The following is a 22,607-nucleotide window of genomic DNA, read 5'->3' as shown; positions in this document are numbered from 1 at the left end:
CTCTAATTATGTCTGTCTGTCCATCTCTATAGGTCTGTATGTTAGTCTCCTCTAATTCTGTCTGTCTGTCCATCTCTATAGGTCTGTATGTTAGTCTCCTCTAATTCTGTCTGTCCATCTCTATAGGTCTGTATGTTAGTCTCCTCTAATTCTGTCTGTCCATCTCTGTCAGTCCGTCACTATTAGTGTTCGTCTGTCGGTCAGTCTGTCTTCTCTGTCGGTCGGTCTGTCTTCTCTACCAGTCTCCCTGTGCGTGATGCTCCAACAAAACACTCTTTGCAGCTCAAACTCCTGACTGCAGACCAGAATAATACCCTGCCAGTGAGGGAACAGGGAACGGTCCGTTCCCTCTTTCTCTCTCCCTCCCTCCCCTAAAAACACAACCCAACCCCCAGCCATTCGTCATCTGTCAGCCAGCCCCCGTAATGAAGGAAAAACAAAACTCAAAACTCGGGCCAAAATGCTAATTCTAATGAAAAAAGTGCATTAGATTTCTCTGAGTGCATCATCATGAACCAAATCTTTACGCTGATGGGGCTGGCTTTAAAGTTCATTAAGTGGCCAGGGACTATGTCTGTATGTCTGAATCCAGAACGTCTGCATAACGGGGTAATGGTCTATTCATTCAGAGATGGCTGGGTCTATACCTTGGATCTTCCTCATGGGTTGAATCTCAAATGGCACCCTATTTTGTATAAAGTGCACTACTTCTGACCAGGGCCCATAGACATTTGGGACACACTCATGGCCTGTACAGAGCAGGGCCGGGTGAAGGATTCAATCACTCTCTTTCATGCCCTCCTTTCCCCATTCCACACCTCTTTCCCTAACCCACGCTCTATGCATATGACCTATGCCATTCTCTCTTTTCTGAAACCCCCCCTCTCTTTCCCTCGCCTTCTCTTTCTACAACCTACCCCATTCTCTCTCCCTACGGCTTGCTCTATCTGTGAATGTCTTCATCTTTGACGGTGGGCTGGTTTCCATACTACACAGGCCTCTCTGCCTCAGCCCAAGCCTGCTCCAGGTAAGTCTCTCCTCTTCTCTCTCTGACCCACTATGGAGGTGCTCATCCTGGGCTAACTGGCTGGCTTCATGAAGGGGTCTGGTTGTAGTCAGAGGGCTATCAGATGGGGCTCTTTATCAGACTCAGGACAGATAGAGAACATCAAATGGAGAGAGGACAGGGGCTTGAACTCCTAAAGGGGCCCTGTTAAGGTATGGCTTTGAGATATTCGCCAAGAAAGGCATTCGAGTAATTGGAGAATGAACGCTATCAAAGCCTGAAATTAAGACATCAAATAAACCATAGAGCAAACGTAAAGATTCCATATGAATTTACAACAGGTGTGAGGTAGTTACAAGACGCCGCCTGAGGAAGCAGCGTTTTTAACATTACGTTGAAACGCATTGGGTGTGCACCCCCAGCTGTGATTTAAGCTTTTAAGTTATTTCAAACGTATGATTTTAAAACTCCAATATCTCTCTCTAATGGTCTACTTTACATTATGGCTTCCCTCATAGATCTCATATAACAACCTCCCTATTCCTGACTCATAGCCCTGTTGCTGAACAGGCAGTGTGATCCTACCCAGAGACAGAGATGAGAACCTCTCTCTCTCCAACCCAACAGCTTACCAGAGGAGTGACTAGTAGAGGGGGTGATTGCGTAATATGTTAAAGTCAGGACTTTCGGGGAAGAGTTGATCCTCTTTTTCTCTCTCCTGGAGATTAAAGCCTCTGTAATGTAAACTAGCTCTCCTCAGCTGTCAGCTGCTGCTGCGCTCATAAAGTCACGAGAGAGATGGGAGAGAGAGCCAGAAACACCAGGACAGGGAGATAAACACAACAAATAAAACGCCTATGTGCACATTACTGAACACAGAGGAGGAATGTTAAATGTAAAATCCGACCTGAGTTCAGAGATCAGCTGCTCTGAGCCCACAGAGATCGAAGATAGAAATTATGTAATCTGTGCTGGGATCAGTGTAGTGAAATCTCTGAGCGGTGTGTTCTGTATAATGCTGCTGCCACAAAGGCCGACTATCCTTGGAACCACAGTCCCTGTGTACATCCCAGCTAACAATGAGCTGATTCTGAACTGCTGTGCCTTGTGCACATGTCATAATGAGAGATATGGAGTACCTGTACAACACCCTGCTGTAATGTGCTTTATGGAATACATTCTAGGACATCTGGGCCTGTATTCACAAAGCGTCTCAGAATAGGAGTGCTGATCTAGGATCAGTTCTACCTTTAAGATCCTAATGAATAAGATTATATGGACAAGGGAGTCCTCATCCTAGATCAGAACTCATACTCATGCTTTGTCATGCTTTGTGAATATGGGCCCATGTTAACATACATACAGTGCATTCGGAAAGTATTCAGACCCCTTGACTATTTCCACATTTTGTTAGGTTACAGCCTTATTCTAAAACTGATGAAATAGTTTTTCCCCTTATCAATCTACACACAATTCCCCATAATGACAAAGAAACCATCCCCCCCCTGAAATATCATATTAACATAAGTATTCAGACCCTTTACTCAGTACTTTGCTGAAGCACCTTTGACAGCGATTACAGCATCGAGTCTTCTTGGGTATGACACTACAAGCTTGGCATACCTATATTTGGGGAGTTTCTCCCATTCTTCTCGGCAGATCCTCTCAAACTCTGTCAGGTTGGATGGAGAGCATTGCCACACAGCTATTTCTAGGTCTCTTCAGAGATGTTCGATCGGGTTCAAGTCTGGGCTCTAGGTGGGCCACTCAATGACATTGAGACTTGTCTTGGCTGTGTGCTTAGGGTCGTTGTCCTGTTGGAAGGTGAACCTTCATCAAGGATCTCTCTGTACTTTGCTCTGTTCATCTTTGCCTCGATCCTGACTAGTCACCTAGTCCCTGCCACTGAAAAACATCTCCAGAGCATGATGCTGCCACCACCATGCTTCACTGTAGGGATGGTGCCAGGTTTCCTCCAGATGTGACGCTTGGCATTCAGGCCAAAGAGTTCAATCCTGGTTTTATCAGACCAGAGAATCTTGTTTTTAGGTGTCTTTTGGCAAACTCCAAGTGGGCTGTCATTGGCCTTTTACTGAGGAGTGGCTTCCGTCTGGCCCGTCTACCATAAAGGCCTGATTGGTGGACTGATGCAGAGATGGTTTTCCTTCTGGAAGGTTCTCCCATCTCCACAGAGGAACTCTGGAGCTCCGTCAGTGACCATCGGGCTCCTGGTTATCTCCCTGACCAAGGCCCTTCTCCCGCGATTGCTCAGTTTGGCCGGGCAGCCAGCTCTAGAAAGAGTCTTGGAGGTTCCAAACTTCTTCCATTTAAGAATGATGGAGGCCATTGTGATCTTGGGGACCTTCAATGCTGCAGACATTTTTTGATACCCTTCCCCAGATCTGTGCCTTGACACAATCCTGTCTCGGAGCTCTACGGACAATTCCTTCGACCTCATGGCTTGGTTTTTGCTCTGACATGCACTGTCAACTCTGGGACCTTATATAGTCAGGTGTGTGCCTTTCCAAATCATGTACAATCAATACTTACGTAAATAAGGTACTTTTTTGTATAATTTTTAATACATTTGCTAATGTTTCTACAAACCTGTTTTAGCTTTGTCATTATGGGGTATTGTGTGTAGATTGCTGAGGATTTTTTGAATAAGGCTGTAACATAACAAAATGTGGAAAAAGTCAAGGGGTCTGAATACTTTCCGAAGACACTGTACAGTGACAGTGAAGAAGAGGTACCTGAGTGATTTTGGACTGCATGGAGGAGACATTGGCTGAGGGAACTTTTTTATCTTTCTCCTGCGAGCAGTCCCTAAAGAGAGAGGGAGAGAGCGAGAGAGAGACACAGGTAGACAGACAGAGAGAGACAGACAAATAGAGAGACAGACAAACAGACAGGGAGGAAGAGAGGGTGGGGGGAGAGGGGGGGTGGGGGGAGAGAAAAAGAGATAGAAGGGTTAAAAGAGAGAGGGAGAAAGATTAGGGAGATAGAGATTAAAGAGAGCGAGAATAAAGTGAGAGGGAGTTCAGTGGCCGGGAGGGATGGAGACAGAGCCTCATATTAACACCCGCCACCTGTGGGTAGATTTTGGAAATGGTGAATAAGATGTCTATTTCACCAGCCATGTTGGCAGGTGGTCAGGGCTCCGCAGTGCGAGCATTTCACTTGCATGTGTGTTTTTCTATGTTTTATGTAAAACGTTTTCAGTGTACATGTAAATTAATAAAATCAGATAAAAAGTATGTAGACAAGATAATGGACCTAGGGCTGACCCCATTTATTCGACTGGTCGATTGTTTGGTTGATAGGCTGTTGGTCGACCAAGATTTTTTTGTTGTCGAGCAGTAGCAAATATATACAGTACCAGCCAAAAGTTTGAACACACTAACTCATTACAGGGTTTTTATTATTTTTACTATTTTCTACATTGTAGAACAATAGTGAAGTGATCTAAATTCTGAAATAACACATATGGAATCATGTAGTAAGCAAAAAAGTAAAAAAAAAAAGCACTCTTGGCATTCTCTCAACCAGCTTCATGAGGTAGTCACCTGGAATGCATTTCAATTAACAGGTGTGCCTTGTGAAAAGTCAATCTGTGGAATTTCTTTCCTTCTTAATGCGCTTGAGCCAATCAGTTGTGGTTGTGACAAGCTAGGGGTGGTATACAGAAGATAGCCCTATTTGGTAAAAGACCAAGTCCATAATATGGCAAAAACAGCTCAAATAAGCAAAGAGAAATGACAGGCCATCATTACTTTAAGACATGAAGGTCAGTCAATCCAGAAAATGTCAAGAGTGCAGTCGCAAAAACCATCAAGCGCTACGATGAAACTGGCTCTCATGAGGACCGCCACAGGAAAAGAAGACCCAGAGTTACCTCTGCTGCAGAGGATAAGTTCATTATAGTTAACTGCACCTCAGATTTCAGCCCAAATAAATGCTTCACAGAGCTCAAGTAAAAGACACATCTCAACATCAACTGTTCAGAGAAGACTGCGTGAATCAGGCCTTCATGGTCGAATTTCTGCGAATAAACCACTACTAAAGGACACCAATAATAAGAAGAGACTTGCTTGGGCCAAGAAACATCAGCAATGGACATTAGACCGGTGGAAATCTGTCTTTTGGTCTGATGAGTCCAAATTTGAGATATTTGGATCCAACTGTTGTGTCTTTGTGAGAAGCAGAGTAGGTAAACAGATTATCTCCGCATGTGTGGTTCCCACCGTGAAGCATGGAGGAGGTGGTGTGATGGTGCTTTGCTGTTGACACTGTCTGTGATTTATTTAGAAATCAAGGCACACTTAACCAGCATGGCTACCACAGCATTCTGCAGCGATATGCCATCCCATCTGGTTTGCGCTTGGTGGCACTATCATTTGTTTTTCAACAGGACAATGACCCTGACCTGTTCACCGGACGTGCTACCTGTCCCAGACCTGCTGTTTTCAACTCTCTAGAGACCGCAAGCGCGGTAGAGATACTCTTAATGATCGGCTATGAAAAGCCAACTGACATTTACTCCTGAGGTGCTGCACACTCGACAACTACTGTGATTATTATTATTTGACCATGCTGGTCATTTATGAACATTTGAACATCTTGGCCATGTTCTGTTATAATCTCCACCCGGCACAGCCAGAAGAGGACTGGCCACCCCTCATAGCCTGGTTCCTCTCTAGGTTTCTTCCTAGGTTTTGGCCTTTCTAGGGAGTTTTTCCTAGCCACCGTGCTTCTACACCTGCATTTCTTGCTGTTTGGGGTTTTAGGCTGGGTTTCTGTACAGCACTTTGAGATATCAGCTGATGTACGAAGGGCTATATAAATACATTTGATTTGATAATGACACAAAACACACCTCCAGGCTGTCTAAGGGCTATTTGACCAAGAGGGGGAGTGATGGAGTACTGAATCAGATGACCTGGCCTCCACAATCACCTGACCTCAACCCAATTAAAATGGTTTGGGATGAGTTGGACCACAGAGTGAAGGAAAAGCAGCAAGTGCTCAGCATATGTGGGAACTCCTTCAAGACTGTTGGAAAAGCATTCCTCATGAAGCTGGTTGAGAGAATGCCAAGAGTGTGCAAAGCTGTCATCAAGGCAAAGTGTGGCTACTTTGAAAAATCTGAAATATAAAATATATTTTGATTTGTTTAACACTTTTTTGGTTACTACATGATTCCATATGTGTTATTTCACAGTTTTGATGTCTTCACTATTATTCTACAATGTAGAAACTAGTAAAAATAAAGGAAAACCCCTGGATCGAGTCGGTGTGTCCAAACTTTTGACTGGTACTGTATGTTTATTGCATATTAATTGAATATTGCCAAATATTGAGCCTATTTAATGCAACCCTTGCAGTTAAATAGACCACAAAGATGCATACAACTGACCTAAATGTTTGGAAATTATACGTTTACTTTTTCATCCATAGACTTAAAACACATCAAGTGTAATTGGACTGTTTATCTCACATCTGAAGGCTGGGAGGCATTTAAGACATACCTCAGATTGCTAATATATATTTTGGAGTAATAATTACATTACCAACATTCTCTAGTAATACTAGTCTCGTGCGAATAGGTCTTTGGTTACATGCATGCGATGCATACATGTGTCACGTAAAGAGAGCAAGGGTTAAGGGAATGCTTTTCCCTAAACAAATTAGGGATTTCGGTAACAGAACTTTTCGGTCAGAAATGGCTATAATTATGTTGCAGATTCAGGAACACAGCGCGATAAACACTTTGATGTTCTGTGGTGGTGCCGTAACAGGGAGGAGAGAGAGACAACGGGTGCTAGTCACAGCCACTTGCTGTCTATTATTTTTTTTTTTAAACACAGCACAGCAAGTCTGATCCCGGAACTTGCACAATCAAATCAATTGCTGGTTGGACTCCCACTAGTCATTTGTGTGTCTTAATTATTTAATCAAACAGTGTGCTTAAAGCATCAGACAAGCTCAGTGAATATACACTATATACAAAAGTATGTGGACAATGTGTTCTCTGGAGTGATGAATCACGCGTCACCATCTGGCAGTCCGACAGACGAATCTGGGTTTGGCGGATGCCAGGAGAACGCTACCTGCCCCAATGCATAGTGTCAACTGTAAAGTTTGGTGGAGGAGGAATAATGGTCTGGGGCTGTTTTTCATGGTTCGGGCTAGGCCCCTTAGTTCCAGTGAAGGGAAATCTCAATGCTACAGCATACAATGACATTCCAGACGATTCTGTGCTTCCAACTTCGTGGCAACAGCTTGGGGAAGGCTCTTTCCTGTTTCAGCATGACAATGCCCCCGTGCACAAAGCGAGGTTCATACAGAAATGGTTTGTCGAGATCGGTGTGGAAGAAATTGACTGGCCTGCACAGAGCCCTGACCGCAACCCCATTGAACACCTTTAAGATGAATTGGAACGCAGACTGCGAGCCAGGCCTAATCAGTGCCTGACATCAGTAATACTGTTGTGACTGAATGGAAGCAAGTGCCCGCAGCAATGTTCCAACATCTGGTGGAAAGCCTTACCAAAAGAGTGGAGGCTATTATAGCAGCAAAGGCAGGACCAACTTCAGATTAATGCCCATGATTTTGGAATGAGGTATTAGACGAGCAGATGTCCACATACATTTGGTCACGTCGTGTAGTTGATTTGATTAAAACACATCGGATGTGTCAATATATGGAAAAATACACGTTTCAAAATGTAGACCAATCGATTGGACGAAAGAACAGACGACCTGTGATCGACCAAGATGTTTTAAAGTTGGGGACAGCCCTAATAAACAGCCTGGTGAGGTGGGGTGCTTTACCTGGAGAGGCTGGAGGTGGGGCTTGTGGGAGGGGAGGCGCTGGGGGACTTCTTGGCTCTGCCGGGGGATGAGGAGGGGGAACAGGAGGAGCCCTTGTTCTGGAGCTGGCCCCTAGAACTCTTACTCTTCCTCTTCTCATGAGGGGACCTGGAGCACAGGGAGGGAGGGATAGAGAGAGAGACATGGTGAAACTGCCCAAACCCTTTCAGGAAGTAATGGATTGAGAGACAAAACAGACAGTCACTGAGCTGCTGGAGCTCAAACTGCTACAGTGAATACAGAAATGTAGTTCTCTCACAGCATTGTCCCACTGTTTCCCCTTTATGACTGTTTCCAAGGTTCCCAGCCCTACCTACCTGGATCTGGGGTGCCTCCTGGGCAGAGCGAGGTTGTTGCCAAGGCGACAGGCGGCAGGGCCGCAGCGCTCCCTCTCCTCACCCCTCCTCTCAGACGAGCGAGCCCTGCTGTCCCCCCTATTCTTCCTCCCAGGGGACCTGGAGCGAGACCTGCAGACAGACACAGGGAATGAGAGATGAACACAGAGATGGAAGGAGGGAGAGAGAGACGGGGGAGAAGAGAAGGGGGGAGTGAGAAAGAGAGGGAGAGAGGTGGAAAGAGGGAACACAGATGGAAGGACGGAGAGGAAAACTCAAAGCAACATAAAAAACTGAAATATGCAGTATTTTCCCCAGTGCCTGAGGCCAACCTAGCTTTTCTCTAGTGGTGAAGCACTGAGACCACTGAGGAGAGATGGAGGGTGTGAAATACTTAATCGGAGGGAAATTGCCATTTTTTTTTACAATCTGCTGCTTTAACCAGCAGCTGGTCTCTGGGGCTAACCTCCCACGCCCCAGCCTATTCCCTGGCCACCTAACTGCCCCCATGCCCTGTACTCTGACCTCTATTGCTCTACCCACCTCTCAGTACAGAGTACTGTTCATGGGTGTGCTCATAGTTACTATATTGAGATGGAGGGCAAAGAAAAAATGATTTTGAAACAGTTCTGAGTCTCCACTTATTAAGTAGAGTTTACCACTTTTCACTTGTTTACTCTTCAGAACCCATAGCGGCCATCGACTGGCGGAAAAAAATTATATATATAGCGCTCGTGAACGGCCTTGTTTTTCAAACAATAATATATGTGTCTATATCGCAAAATGAACTTGCAAACAACCTGCTGTCGTATTCACGTGGCTGTTATCATCAACCAGAAACAGGATATGCTGTCTTTTGACTTTTAGATTTTTTAAAACTTCATTACTCAAAATGAAGGCGCCGAAGCAGACAACTGTATCTATAGTATAGTGGTTGGTGATACGGGTTTGGACACGTCCTTGCACTTTGAAAAGCGATGATGTCGAGGTGAGTGAAATAAGTAAAGAGCAGATATATGTTTGATGTTGTCGATGTTAGATGCTGTGAAACATCGGGGAATAGCTGTCAGATTAGCAAGTCCTGTCATGATCACTTGGCAAGCACATCAGAGGTGAAGCTTGAATGATTGCTCTGTGTCTCATGGAAATAGTTGCCATGTTAGGCTGTTGGTTGTTTTGTCTTGTTTCTACCGATATAATTCATATAGAAATGGCCCAAGCTGCTTGCTATTACTAGTTAGTCTGTCAGGCAAGAAAAGTGACGTGCTTCCAGAAGTTCCATGAGATATTGTAGGCTAAATGCAAACACTAAAGTGGCAGTGTGAAATATGGGAAAATTGTCTCTAACAGTTGTGTTTGTACCTTCTCTATATGTCTCTATCTAATACTTGTTGCATTCACTGAATTATTGTCAAAGCAGGTTACTATTTCTACATTTTGTGTCTCTCAATCTACATTTTGAAATAGTTTCTGAATAGCCGTTTGCATTTTTACATAGCCTACTTTGTGTGGTTTTTGAAATACTTTCTGAATATAGTCCTCTGTTCACGTTTTGGAAAACATTTTTATTTGAATGTAAATCATATTTATAAGTATAATATATTATACTTGTTACATTTTGAGTAAGTCCTTTAGTCAACAAAACTAGGGTTTTTTGTTGTGTTGAGTGTTAATTGTTTTTTGATAGTGTCTTTAGACAATGGAAGACAAAATTAGTGTTATTCCTATTGAGGTTGTGTTCTTTAAAACTAAAACTTGTCATCTGTTCTATGTTTTTGAGTTATGTCTGTCTGTTTTAAATGTGTGACAAAATGAGATTACTGATAATTTTCAAGACAATCTACAGCAGCATTCTAGAATTCTATTCGGGTCTAAAGGGTTAACCACACCTGTATTTTGGTAGTAAATAGCATGTTATGGAAGTGTCCGGTCAATTTTCTGTGATTTCACTTGGTTTTGAGAAACTTACCCCACCATCGATAGACTTCCACAAGCTTGTTCTGGAGTTGCAGGGGCACAGATAAAGCTTTGACAAAGGTTCCAAAAACACCCAAATACGTCATTTTAGAAACGGCAATGATGCAGGTCTTTAGACGTTGTACACATGAAATTGTGTCATTCTGAACTTCATCCACAACGTTATAATATAACATTTTGTTGGACCCAAGTGATACTTTGTGTGCACATGCGTGGCCTACGCAGAGAAGTAGTAGCTGGGTGTTTTTGGAGCGTTTGTTAATATTTTATCTTTGCCCCTGAAACTGCAGAATGAGCATGATGAAGTCTATCGCTGGTGGGGTAAGTTTCTCAAAACCAAATCGCACCCCCAAAAAAGTGTCTGGTAACTTCTATAACATCCAAAATATAGATTTGGTTAAAAAACTAAGTTAAATTGTACTTTAATGTTACCCTCTGTTGCTCCAGTTAAGATCACTCTCCATTAGATTGGACATATTAAGGGAGGACAAGAGGCCACTATGTAAATGTCAGTGGCTGTGTTCTAAATGGTCCGTTATTCCTTATAGAGTGTAAGGAATATATATATATTCCTTATATATATTATATTATATTCCTCTGGTCAAAAGTACTGCACTATATAGGGAATAGGTTGCAATTTGAGACGCAACCTGAGTGTCTACAGAGTGGTTAAATCACAGGCTCCTCTCTCTCCCTCTTTATAATACAGGACAGCCATTACGCCATTACCATGGTGATTCAGCCGTTTCACATCCCACTGCCAAGAGCAACAACGACACCAAATGACTCACGCAATAATAACAAAAACAATCACATGTCTCCTGATTTATAAGGCAACCCCCTCCAACCCCCACCAACCAGCTACAAATGAGCGTTTATTTAAGAACACTAGCGTACGTGCATGTCTGGATCCACTCTCACTCAGCCACAGAGAAACATATTTAATGCACACACACAAACTGGCCACACACAGATGAAAACGTAATCTAATGGAGCCGTTTAAAAAGTACTTTGCAGCCGGGGACACAGTGGACCGCTGGACGAAAGCCAATTTGGCCCGAGGATAAACACAAACAGAGAGGTCATCCCCTGCCATAGGGGCTGAAGAGGTCACAAAGTGAGCAAAAAGGAAGTTGTCAGAGGAAGGGGTGGAGGGCAATTTAAAATTCAGGGGAAAATCTACATCCACTTAGCCTGAGCAGAGTACCAGAGCATATGATCAATGACTACAAACCTCTGTCAAAGAGACACTTTCAAGAGCAAATTGGATGAGTTCTGTCCACATCGAGACTGTACCCCAAATGGCACTCTATTGCCTTTATAGTGCACTACTTTTGATCAGGGCCTATAGGGAATAGGGTGTCATTTGAGATGCATCCTTAGGACTCTTAGTGGCTGCTCTTTCCCATCCATCCCCAAATCTCCTACCTCATTATCTGTCCTGTATGGATGTTGTTGACCCCATCCTGGCCGTTCATGGGCCCACGGGGGCCTCTACACTCCACTGGTAATGATCTTAGACTTCCCTCGGGGCAAAGGGCCCCAATTAAACCCCCAGAGGTGGAGTAAGGGTGCAGGGGCTAAGGATGGGGGCAGGACAGGCCTGTCAATGACTACAGACAATGTCAGAGGGCTGACAGGACAGAGTTGACCTTGAGACTAAGACAGGATGCAGATGATGGACAGAGAGTAGGAGGGAGGAGGGGGAGAGAGAAAGAGATGGTGGGAAAGTAGTAGGCCAGTTAATGAAGAGCAGTCCTCATTAACCACAAGGAAGAGAGAGAGAGAGAGAGAGAGAGAGAGAGAGAGAGAGAGAGAGAGAGAGAGAGAGAGAGAGAGAGAGAGAGAGAGAGAGAGAGAGAGAGAGAGAGAGAGAGAGATCCATTGGACTGCTAAGGGCTAATGGTGTCGAGCAGCATGACACCAATATCCTCTCTCTCTCTGTATGAGTATGTAGCTCTGTCTTTGTGTGATGGACAGTTATGACAGGGTCAGAGACATGTGTGTGTAATCCTTTCAGTATCTGACAGCACTCAGCGTGTCACTAACAGAGCTGGAGAGGAGGGGGAGAAAGGACACGATGAGAGTGAGCTGCCAGCTTAACTGGGTTGTCACCCCCGAGACCCAGACAGACAGGCTGCCTCTCAAATGACACCCTATTCCCTATATACTGCACTACTTTTGACCAGGGCCCTATTCCCTAAATAGTGCACAACTTTTTCAACGGGTGATATTTGGGATGCACAAAACATATACGCAGCCAGCCACCTGCAGGAAGGCTCCATTCCCAAGACATCATTCTCAGGATTAGTAAGGAAGATGCTGGGGATTGATATTTTTTTATGCTGTAAAAGGTTCGAAGCTCATAACCTGTTCCAGCCTCCCAACACAAAACAAAACGCTGTCTGATTCTGTGACTGCTCATTATCAGGGATCCATTTCACTCTCCCACAACCAGGATTTTTGTATTTTATTTGACTTTCTCGGTCGAGGAGAAAAAAAAAAGATTAAGGGATGAAATTTGGCGTGCTTGCACATTAGAGGAGTGAAATCTCTGACACGAGGCTCAGCAGAGGCCCCCTTCTCAATCTAAGCCCTTTAATGCACATACTGTAAGTGATTTAAAACCTCGGGCAGAAACGATTAAATCTCAGTGAAATTACATTAATGCTCGTCAGAATGACACGAGGCTGGCATAATTACAGCAACTCCACCCGCTGATAATGACAAACTGGCCGTGATTTCCAAAAAGAGTGAGAGGAGGGTGAGAAAACAATTGAGATGAAAAACTTGGAGAGTGTGTGGAGGCATCGGGAAACAGAGAGAGGTAGCCGACACGCTATAGTGAAGCCGCTGCAAAAGAATACTGCCAGCCAGCCAGAAAGCCACTTCCTTCATTAGGCAGTAGGCACGGTAGAGGCATCAGGTACTGTAGGTTCATAAACAGAGCAGTTTGATAGTATAGTTAATTATGTTCAAAAGTCTGAGCCTCAGGCCAAATGACAACACCTATTCCATTGTAAAGGCCATGTTGTGATGAGAGAGACAGTTTCTTTTGGGGATAGCGGTTGGACCACTCACCTAGACCTGCGGACTGTTTTGTAGGCGCTGGGCAGGGCGTGCTTGGTTTTGGACCGCGACTTGGAGCGAGACCGCGATCTCGCCGGTGACCTCTTCTTGTGTTTCTTCTTCTTCTTGTCTCTGTCTCCTTTCGCTCTGCCCCGCTCCTTCTCCGGTCTTCTGGAGGTAGAGGAGGATGAGGAGGTGGGTAGCAGGAGGGAGGAAGAGGGGGGCTCTTTGCTTTTGAAGGCATTGGCGTCAGGGGGTCTTTGATCAGCAGGGTACACAGGTGCTCTGGAAGCCAACGGAGGGGGGACAGAGACGACGGGGGCCACTGGGAACTTTGGCAGCTGTGGATAGGATAGAGAGAAGGAAAGAGAGAGAGCGAGAGGGATGAGCGGAGGAGAGAAAAGGAGGGGGGGAAAGAGGGCATATTAATGACAGACAGATCTGCAGCTTGGGCCTTTTCTAGTTTAACGAGTGCAAGAAAATCTGAAGGCTTCCCTCTCAGAATGAGCGTACTGAGGAGTGAGAGAGAGAGGAAGTGAGGGAGTGATAGAGCTAGAGAGAGAAAGTGAGGGAGCGATAGAGCTAGAGAGAGAAAGTGAGGGAGCGATAGAGCTAGAGAGAGAGAGGAAGTGAGGGAGCGATAGAGCTAGAGAGAGAGGAAGTGAGGAAGCGATAGAGCTAGAGAGAGAGGGAGTGAAGAAGCGATAGAGCTAGAGAGAGAGGGAGTGAGGAAGCGATAGAGCTAGAGAGAGAGGGAGTGAGGAAGCGATAGAGCTAGAGAGAGAGAGGAAGTGAGGAAGCGATAGAGCTAGAGAGAGAGAGGAAGTGAGGAAGCGATAGAGCTAGAGAGAGAGGGAGTGAAGAAGCGATAGAGCTAGAGAGGAAGTGAGGGAGAAATAGAGCTAGAGAGAGAGAGGAAGTGAGGGAGCGATAGAGCTAGAGAGGGAGAGGAAGTGAGAGATCGATAGAGCTAGAGAGAGAGAGGAAGTGAGGACGCGATATAGCTAGAGAGAGAGAGGAAGTGAGGAAGCGATATAGCTAGAGAGAGGAAGTGAGGAAGCGATAGAGCTAGAGAGAGAGAGGAAGTGAGGGAGCGATAGAGCTAGAGAGAGAGAGGAAGTGAGGGAGCGATAGAGCTAGAGAGAGGACGTGAGGGAGCGATAGAGGAAGTGAGGGAGCGAGAGCTAGAGAGAGAGAGGAAGTGAGGGAGCGATAGAGCTAGAGAGAGAGAGGAAGTGAGGCAGCGAGAGCTAGAGATAGAGAGGAAGTGAGGGAGCGAGAGCTAGAGAGAGAGAGGAAGTGAGGAAGCGATAGAGCTAGAGAGAGAGGGGAAGTGAGGGAGCGATAGAGCTAGAAAGAGAGAGGAAGTGAGGAAGCGATAGAGCTAGAGAGAGAGAGGAAGTGATAGAGCTAGAGAGAGAGAGGAAGTGAGGGAGCGCGAGAGCTAGAGAGAGAGGAAGTGAGGGAGCGATAGAGCTAGAGAGAGAGAGGAAGTGAGGGAGAGAGAGGTAGAGAGAGAGAGGAAGTGAGGGAGCGAGAGCTAGAGAGAGAGAGGAAGTGAGGGAGCGAGAGCTAGAGAGAGAGAGGAAGTGAGGGAGCGAGAGCTAGAGAGAGAGAGGAAGTGAGGGAGCGATAGCGCTAGAGAGAGAGCGTGACGAGGGCATTCACAATTGTCTCCTCCGTTACAGCCACTGGCTTAAGGTCATCTGGGAGATGCAATCTAATTCAGCCTGCATCTCCAATCAAGGTTGTGTGTGTGTGTGTGTGTGTGTGTGTGTGCACTCGACCGGCCGAAGTAAAAGGCAAAGCCCTGGGGCGGTGAGCTCCTAGTCCTGGCTCTGTCAATAATTACTGCTCGCTGTGTGCTGGTTCTGGTTGGTTCTTCCCTCAGACTTACTCAGCTGCTAATTAAAAGATACTGGCTGGTTTCACAACACAATGCAGCCTGATAGCTAGGACCCTGCCCTGCCTGCCTGCCTGGCTAACAAAACAGAATTGTCCCTTCTCCACTGTCAGCACGAAAGTGCCTCGAATTACTCCAGTATGTGTCTGTCTGGTTAAATTAGATCTTCTGCCCGCCGCTGGATCCAACATCACAACTGGGTGCCAATCAATGTAGCGCCATGCGCCATCAAACGGCATTTAAATTAAATTTGACATTGAGAGAAGAAAAACAACATATGTATTTATTTCCCAAGCTTTATTTGCCATGGAAAAGCCCTAGCAAGGACTTGATTATGATGTGTAAGGTGTGTGCAGTACTGGTGACGTTAGGTATGGAACTGTTCATATGTGGAACAAGAAAAAGTGTGTGTGAGAGAGAAAGAGAGAGCGCGCGAGAGAGAGCCAGTGTGAATGTCACCTAATCTATTGAGACTCGGCTCTGGCGACGGTGAATCAAAAGAGCTCTCAGGAGACGAGGACACAATGTCTTCTCTTCACAGCATATTTAGAACCTACTCATATTTAGAACCTACTCCTACTCCTCCTTTCTTTCCCTCACATGGAATGAGTGAGAGACATACGTTCTTCCCTCCCCTGCTGCTCCAGACAGAGCAAGAGGAGAGACGAAGGCGGACAAGAGGAGAGAGATCTGTGTTATTGGCTTTGATAACGTTTTCGGTATGAATATTTGGTAGTGCGGTGCGTTGCGGTGGCTCAGGGAAGATAATGAGGAGGATGTCTGGGGTTTGATTTCACTTTGGGTTAAGAACAGCATGACATTTGGGTAGGTTTATCCCCAAGGGCCATGGGTCGAGGAAGAGGAGAGTGTGTTCGGTCTCTCACGCCTGCTCCAAGGAGATAGGTAAGGCTGCCCTCTCTGAAGCACACCTCCACACTGGAGAGAAGAAGAGAGGCATGCCAGTGTAAGGAGAATGGGACAGGGAAAGAGAGGAGGAGGGAGAGGGATAGAGGAGGGATAGAGTGTGTTTCAGAAAGGGACAAAATAAGAAGAGAGAGATGGATAGAGAGAGATGGAAATAGTCCATCATGAGCGAGATAGGGTGTCAGAGGGATAGATATGGAGCAAAAAATGAGAGCGAGGGCAGACAAGGGAAAGAGAAATGGACAGAGGGTGATTGAGAAGGGTGATGAACGAGAGAGGGAAAATAGCCAGAATCCACAACTCCCTGTGTGCAAATAAACTGCTGCAGGTCACCTTGCCTTGCCTGTTGTTGTACTGTAATCAGGCCACTCCACTTTGGCACCCAGAGCTGTACTTTCAACACATCCCACCTGTGCACTGTACCCCGACACCTGCTTGGCCTTGCACGCACGCACGCACGCACGCACGCACGCACGCACGCACGCACGCACGCACGCACGCACGCACGCACGCACGCACACAAAACACAGGATACCTAGAAGCCCGATTCCAGTGACAGCTCAAGCTCTACCATTCACTCTTAATACTCTTTGATTAGCTGGCTTTGACAGACTCAATATGTTTACAAGTGGTCCTTTGTAGCTCAGTTGGTAGAGCATGGGACATGTAATGCCAGGGTAGTTGGTTTGCTTCCCGGGACCACCCATACGTAAAATATATGCAAGCATGACGAAGTCGCTTTGGATAAAAACATCTGCAAAATGGCATATATACACTGTATGTGTAAGTGAACGGAACTACATCTGAAGATCAGGTTCTGGCCCTATAATCAATAAATAATTCACACTTATGGCCAACTGGGACTACTTCTGGTACAATAGCAAAGCCAGACCCAACAGCCAGGCCCTGCGGCTTTCCTGGTGTTTCAGAGTTTAGAAGCAACATTTAAATTGTGTGTGTGTGTGTGTGTGTGTGTGTGTGGGCGTTCTGATGAGGGGACCCTGTGGGATGTGAGAGGAGGATAGGCTGGACACAACTCAAAAAAAAAAAAAACTGTGCCAGCCAGGGAAAACAAGGCAATCAATCACCTTGATTTGGAAGAGTTCCAGTGTTGGATAGCCATAGCCAGCTAGCTAACATAGCATCCTTCTCTGTTTGAGCCGGGTGTTTGAGTAGGCTAAACTAGCTAGCTGCATTCGATGCCAGTTGATTGGGGTCGACAGATGATTTGCCAGCTCCTGAAAGCTTGGCTGCGTGTTTAAACACCCCAGATCCACGCATATGTTCGGGGAAAAGCCAACACTGGCTATCAGAGAGACAGAGGGACCGTACGAGAGGGAAAGAGTGGGTGGATAGATAGAGAGAGTGTGAAAGAAAGAGGGGGGGGGGTGAGGTAGAGAAAGAGACTCCTCGCTGCTGGTAATAGAGATAAGTACAAATGCAATCCCTGTACTGTAATGTGACATAGCCATTCCACTCCATTGTCAGTAGGATGAGGACAGATAACCTAAATCATACGGTATCTAAGAGTAATCTCAATCTCACCCTCCCAATTCACTGTGAACAAGATGGCGCCGATGATGGTCACCCTGTTGCTAGCTCCCAACCAACTTTGCAGTCCTTAGTTTATTTTAGTATTATTTTTTGTGCGTTATTTGATCAGAAAGTTTCTAGTATTATTTCCTATGATGGAAAAGCACTTCTGGACAAGGGAAAGGTGAGCTAGAGTACTAGTTCCATTAAGGAAAAGGGGAAACCACCCTACGCTTTCTAGTCCATTACTTGCTCATGTGCAGTCTTCTGAGCTCACAACATTTATTGTCCAGAGTGCGGATTTCCTACCAGAGAGATACGAGTGACTGTAATGTAATGTGCCTTACAGAGACTTGGATGTCAGGTTACGTGCCTGATCAGGCTATACAGCCTGCTGAGTTTCCGTACATTGCGAGGACAGGGGAAAAACAAAGGCGGAGTAGTATGTTTCATGATCAACAACTCATTGTGTGATTGTAAGAATGCACAAACGCCTTAAGAGATTATGTTCCCCTGACCTGGAATACCTTACGATTATCTCCCGAGAGAATTCACAGCTGTTTGGATCACGGCTGTGTATATACCCCCACAAACTGACACCACGCTGGCACTAAAAGAATAACATGGAACTTTGAACAAATTGGAAAAAGCATATACCGCATTTGTTTTAGCCGGGGACTTTAACAAAGGAAATTGAAGGAAAATACTCTCGAAACAGGAGGCAACCGTGGTAAGGTCTGTTTAACGTTGGTCTGACCAATCGGAATCCATGCTACAGAACTGTTTGATCACGCAGACTAGGATATGTTCAGGCCGCCTCTGAGAATAACATCGCCGAATACACTGACTCTGTCTCTGGGTTCATCAGAAAGTGCATAGAGAATGTTGTTTCTACAGTGACTATTAGAACATAACCAAAACAAAAAACACAGCTAGATGGCAGCATTACCAAAGAAACTGAAAGTGCGAACCACACACATTTACCCACGGCAAGGTAACTGGAAACATGTACGTATACAAACAGACCACCTACGACCTCCGCAAGACAATCAAAGAGGCAAAACAATTTTTTTTGCCCGCTTCGAGGAAAACAACACAGAGTCACCGACATTGCCCCCTCTGCTCACGAGGACTGCGGGCTCCCGATCTCTGTAGCCGACGTGAGTAGGACGTTCAAGTGTGTTAACCCAAGCAAAGCTGCCGGCACGGTAGCACTCACTTCTGTGATCATGAAGTACTTTGAAAGTCAAGGACCATATCACCTTCACTATACATACAACACCATTATCTCACTACAATTTGCATACCACCCCAACAGATCCACGGATGATACAATCGCCATTGCACTGCATAACACTCAATCCCACCTGGACAAGAGGAATACCTATGTGAGAATGATGTTCATCGACTCTAGCTCAGCTTTTAACACCATAGTGCCCTGCAAGCTCGTTCCTGTCACAAACTTGGATATACAGTGGGGAGAACAAGTATTTGATACACTGCCGATTTTGCAGGTTTTCCTACTTACAAAGCATGTAGAGGTCTGTCATTTTTTATCATAGGTACACTTCAACTGTGAGAGACGGAATCTAAAACAAAAATCCAGAAAATCACATTATATGATTTTTAAGTAATTAATTTGCATTTTATTGCATGACATAAGTATTTGATACATCAGAAAAGCAGAACTTAATATTTGGTACAGAAACCTTTGTTTGCAATTACAGAGATCATACGTTTCCTGTAGTTCTTGACCAGGTTTGCACACACTGCAGCAGGGATTTTGGCCCACTCCTCCATTCAGACCTTCTCCAGATCCTTCAGGTTTCGGGGCTGTCGCTGGGCAATACGGACTTTCAGCTCCCTCCAAAGAATTTCTATTGGGTTCAGGTCTGGAGACTGGCTAGGCCACTCCAGGACCTTGAGATGCTTCTTACGGAGCCACTCCTTAGTTGCCCTGGCTGTGTGTTTCGGGTCATTGTCATGCTGGAAGACCCAGCCACGACCCATCTTCAATGCTCTTACTAAGGGAAGGAGGTTGTTGGCCAAGATCTCGCGATACATGGCCCCATCCATCCTCCCCTCAATACGGTGCAGTCGTCCTGTCCCCTTTGCAGAAAAGCATCCCCAAAGAATGATGTTTCCACCTCCATGCTTCACGGTTGGGATGGTGTTCTTGGGGTTGTACTCATCCTTCTTCTTCCTCCAAACACGGCGAGTGGAGTTTAGACCAAAAGTATCTATTTTTGTCTCATCAGACCACATGACCTTCTCCCATTCCTCCTCTGGATCATCCAGATGGTCATTGGCAAACTTCAGACGGGCCTGGACATGCGCTTGCTTGAGCAGGGGGACCTTGCGTGCGCTGCAGGATTTTAATCCATGACGGTGTAGTGTGTTACTAATGGTTTTCTTTGAGACTGTGGTCCCAGCTCTCTTCAGGTCATTGACCAGGTCCTGCCGTGTAGTTCTGGGCTGATCCCTCACCTTCCTCATGATCATTGATGCCCCACGAGGTGAGATCTTGCATGGAGCCCCAGACCGAGGGTGATTGACCGTCATCTTGAACTTCTTCCATTTTCTAATAATTGCAGCAACAGTTGTTGCCTTCTCACCAAGCTGCTTGTCTATTGTCCTGTAGCCCATCCCAGCCTTGTGCAGGTCTACAACTTTATCCCTGATGTCCTTACACAGCTCTCTGGTCTTGGCCATTGTGGAGAGGTTGGAGTCTGTTTGATTGAGTGTGTGGACAGGTGTCTTTTATACAGGTAACGAGTTCAAACAAGTGCAGTTAATACAGGTAATGAATGGAGAATACAATGTGATTTTCTGGATTTTTGTTTTAGATTCCGCCTCTCACAGTTGAAGTGTACATATGATAAAAATGACAGACCTCTACATGCTTTGTAAGTAGGAAAACCTGCAAAATCGGCAGTGTATCAAATACTTGTTCTCCCCAATGTATCCTGTGCCTCGACCTGTTCTTTCAGCATGTCGTTTCTGAAGTTATATTTTGTTCATAATTGTTTGCGTCAAAACCTGCTGGTTTGGACTGGATGTTTACCAACTAGCCGGCTAGCTAGTTACCCAGCCAGGTAGTTAGCTAGGTTGCAATGGAGCCCACTTTGCCTGGAATAGCTAACAAATGTTTCCAGCGCTGTACAAGCTGTATTTATTACGCTCTTATCCGGGACACTATTGACAATCCGGAGTTCAATGCGGCAATTTGTTGCTTGCCGAGGATTACAGGAATGAGGTGGCTATCCTGAGCAAGCAAATTTAAATTCTGCGTGAACTTATAGGGAAAACGCAAATTGGATCTTTCCTGTTCTCAACTCCTGTGGCTGGACGCCACTCGGGCTTGATGGATGTCTCTGCCTTGTCAACTGTCCCTATCCGAATGGCCTGTGCTACCTGGAACTTGTCTGCCAAGGAAGTAATCTCCATTTGCATCTCCTCTTCCATCTTGTAGTGGAGTAGACGGAGAACAGCAAGAGGATTGTTCCAATCAGCGCTGGTACTATGTCCCAAGTTGTGGAAACCAAAGGCAGACTATAGTATCTGCGAGAAGCCAGAGCAGATTGACATGAACAGCTTCACCACCCTAGTGCCTAGTCTACCTGCGCCTTCATCGCTGGGAAAGCCTGTGTCTGCGACAATTGTGCTGACTCCAACAGCGACTTCGTCGTCGTGTTAGGCTCCTTTCCCTCTCTCTGGATCCGACAGGGGAGGCCTGCTGTGGGAGGCCGGGAGCTGCGGGCGCACGCTATCCTGCTTCTCGTGGGCCCGTGAAAGGTTCCACAAACTGTGTGAGGGGTAGGAATGGGCGGATTTCTCCATCCCCTTGTATTGTATTGGGCAGTTCAATGGTGAGAAATGTCTCAGTCCCTGGAGCAAAAATGTGCTATCCAAGAGCATGAGTACAGGTCATCAATAAGCTGCTCCCAAACATTTTAAACCTGCATCAGGAAAGTGAGTCTATCATAGTTCATGTGGTATTCAATGACATTATGAAGGTCAACTCAGAACAGTTGAAGATGGATTTTAAAGAACTGATTGGGTCTCTGCTTGACACCAACAAAGGCCCATAATATCTGGCCCTGTGCCATCCCTAAATCATAGCATTGAAAGTTTCAGCAGACTTTTAGCTCTCCATAACTGGCTGCGTGACTATTGCAGCTCTGTTGAGGTAACATTTATTGACAATTTTGATACCTTCTGGAAACATAGCTTGTTTTAAAAAGAGGATGGGATCTACCCAAATCTTTTAGGTTCCAGGATCCTTTCACAGGATTATACAGCTGTGTTGAGACAATGAGGTATCAATGACCCTAGCCCAGTTCAGTTAATCCCTACCATTGCGTCACTGAGTTGTCATAATAATTCAGCAAATGTACATTATTCCCGGGGGCATTGGTAGACACAATGTAAGTAACCTAATATATGTCCCTCTAACTGCCCTGAATGCCTCTGCTGATGTTACAGCTTTTGTATGCAGTAATCATGTGCCTTTGAACCAGTTATACTGTTTGAACTGAGTCGGTGTGCCCCAGTATGAAGTCCATTGTGTGCAACTCACCCTCCACTAACATAAATAACATGAGCATGTCTACTTCTGCTAAGCTTCCCAGTAAAGCAATGAAAACAATCAAGCATCCCAGAAGTGCTAAAAATAGCCCACATTAACATATGTAGCTTAAGAAACAAGGTTCATCAAATCAATAATTTGCTAGTAACATATTCTGACAATCTCTGAAACTCACTCAGATAATACCTTTGATGATAGTGGTAGCAATACATGGTTATAACATTTACAGAAAATACAGTAATGCCAATGGTGGAGGTGTTGCTGTTTATATTCAGAACCACATTCCTGTAAAGCTTAGAGAGGATATCATGTTAAATAATGTTGAAGTCATATAGCTATAGGCTCATCTGCCTCACCTAAAGCCCATTGTTTTGGGAAGCTGCTATAGACCACCAAGTGC

The 22,607-nt window shown here is 45.4% G+C and overlaps 1 protein-coding gene across 6 annotated transcripts in view; it reads right to left on the bottom strand.

Moving 5' to 3' along the window:
- The window catches only part of LOC120025455 (splicing factor, suppressor of white-apricot homolog), a 138,988-nt gene that overhangs the window by 3,694 nt on the left and 112,687 nt on the right, over window positions 1-22,607 (bottom strand). For 4 of the 6 annotated variants that reach the window (XM_038970002.1, XM_038969997.1, XM_038970001.1 and 1 more), the window contains exons 14-17: window positions 13,272-13,600; window positions 8,196-8,345; window positions 7,840-7,986; window positions 3,760-3,832 (exon numbers count right to left, since the gene is read on the bottom strand). In XM_038970002.1, coding sequence (XP_038825930.1) covers window positions 3,760-3,832; window positions 7,840-7,986; window positions 8,196-8,345; window positions 13,272-13,600 — 699 coding nt within the window. The remainder of the gene's footprint in view (window positions 1-3,759; window positions 3,833-7,839; window positions 7,987-8,195; window positions 8,346-13,271; window positions 13,601-22,607) is intronic. The other 2 variants (XM_038969998.1, XM_038969999.1) reach the window with 2 other exon arrangements.

The sequence above is a fragment of the Salvelinus namaycush genome, chromosome 31 (genome assembly GCF_016432855.1).
Source record: "Salvelinus namaycush isolate Seneca chromosome 31, SaNama_1.0, whole genome shotgun sequence".
Taxonomy (NCBI): domain Eukaryota; kingdom Metazoa; phylum Chordata; class Actinopteri; order Salmoniformes; family Salmonidae; genus Salvelinus; species Salvelinus namaycush.
The sequence above is the reverse complement of the archived record's forward strand: the minus strand, read 5'-3'. Positions and strand labels throughout refer to the sequence as shown.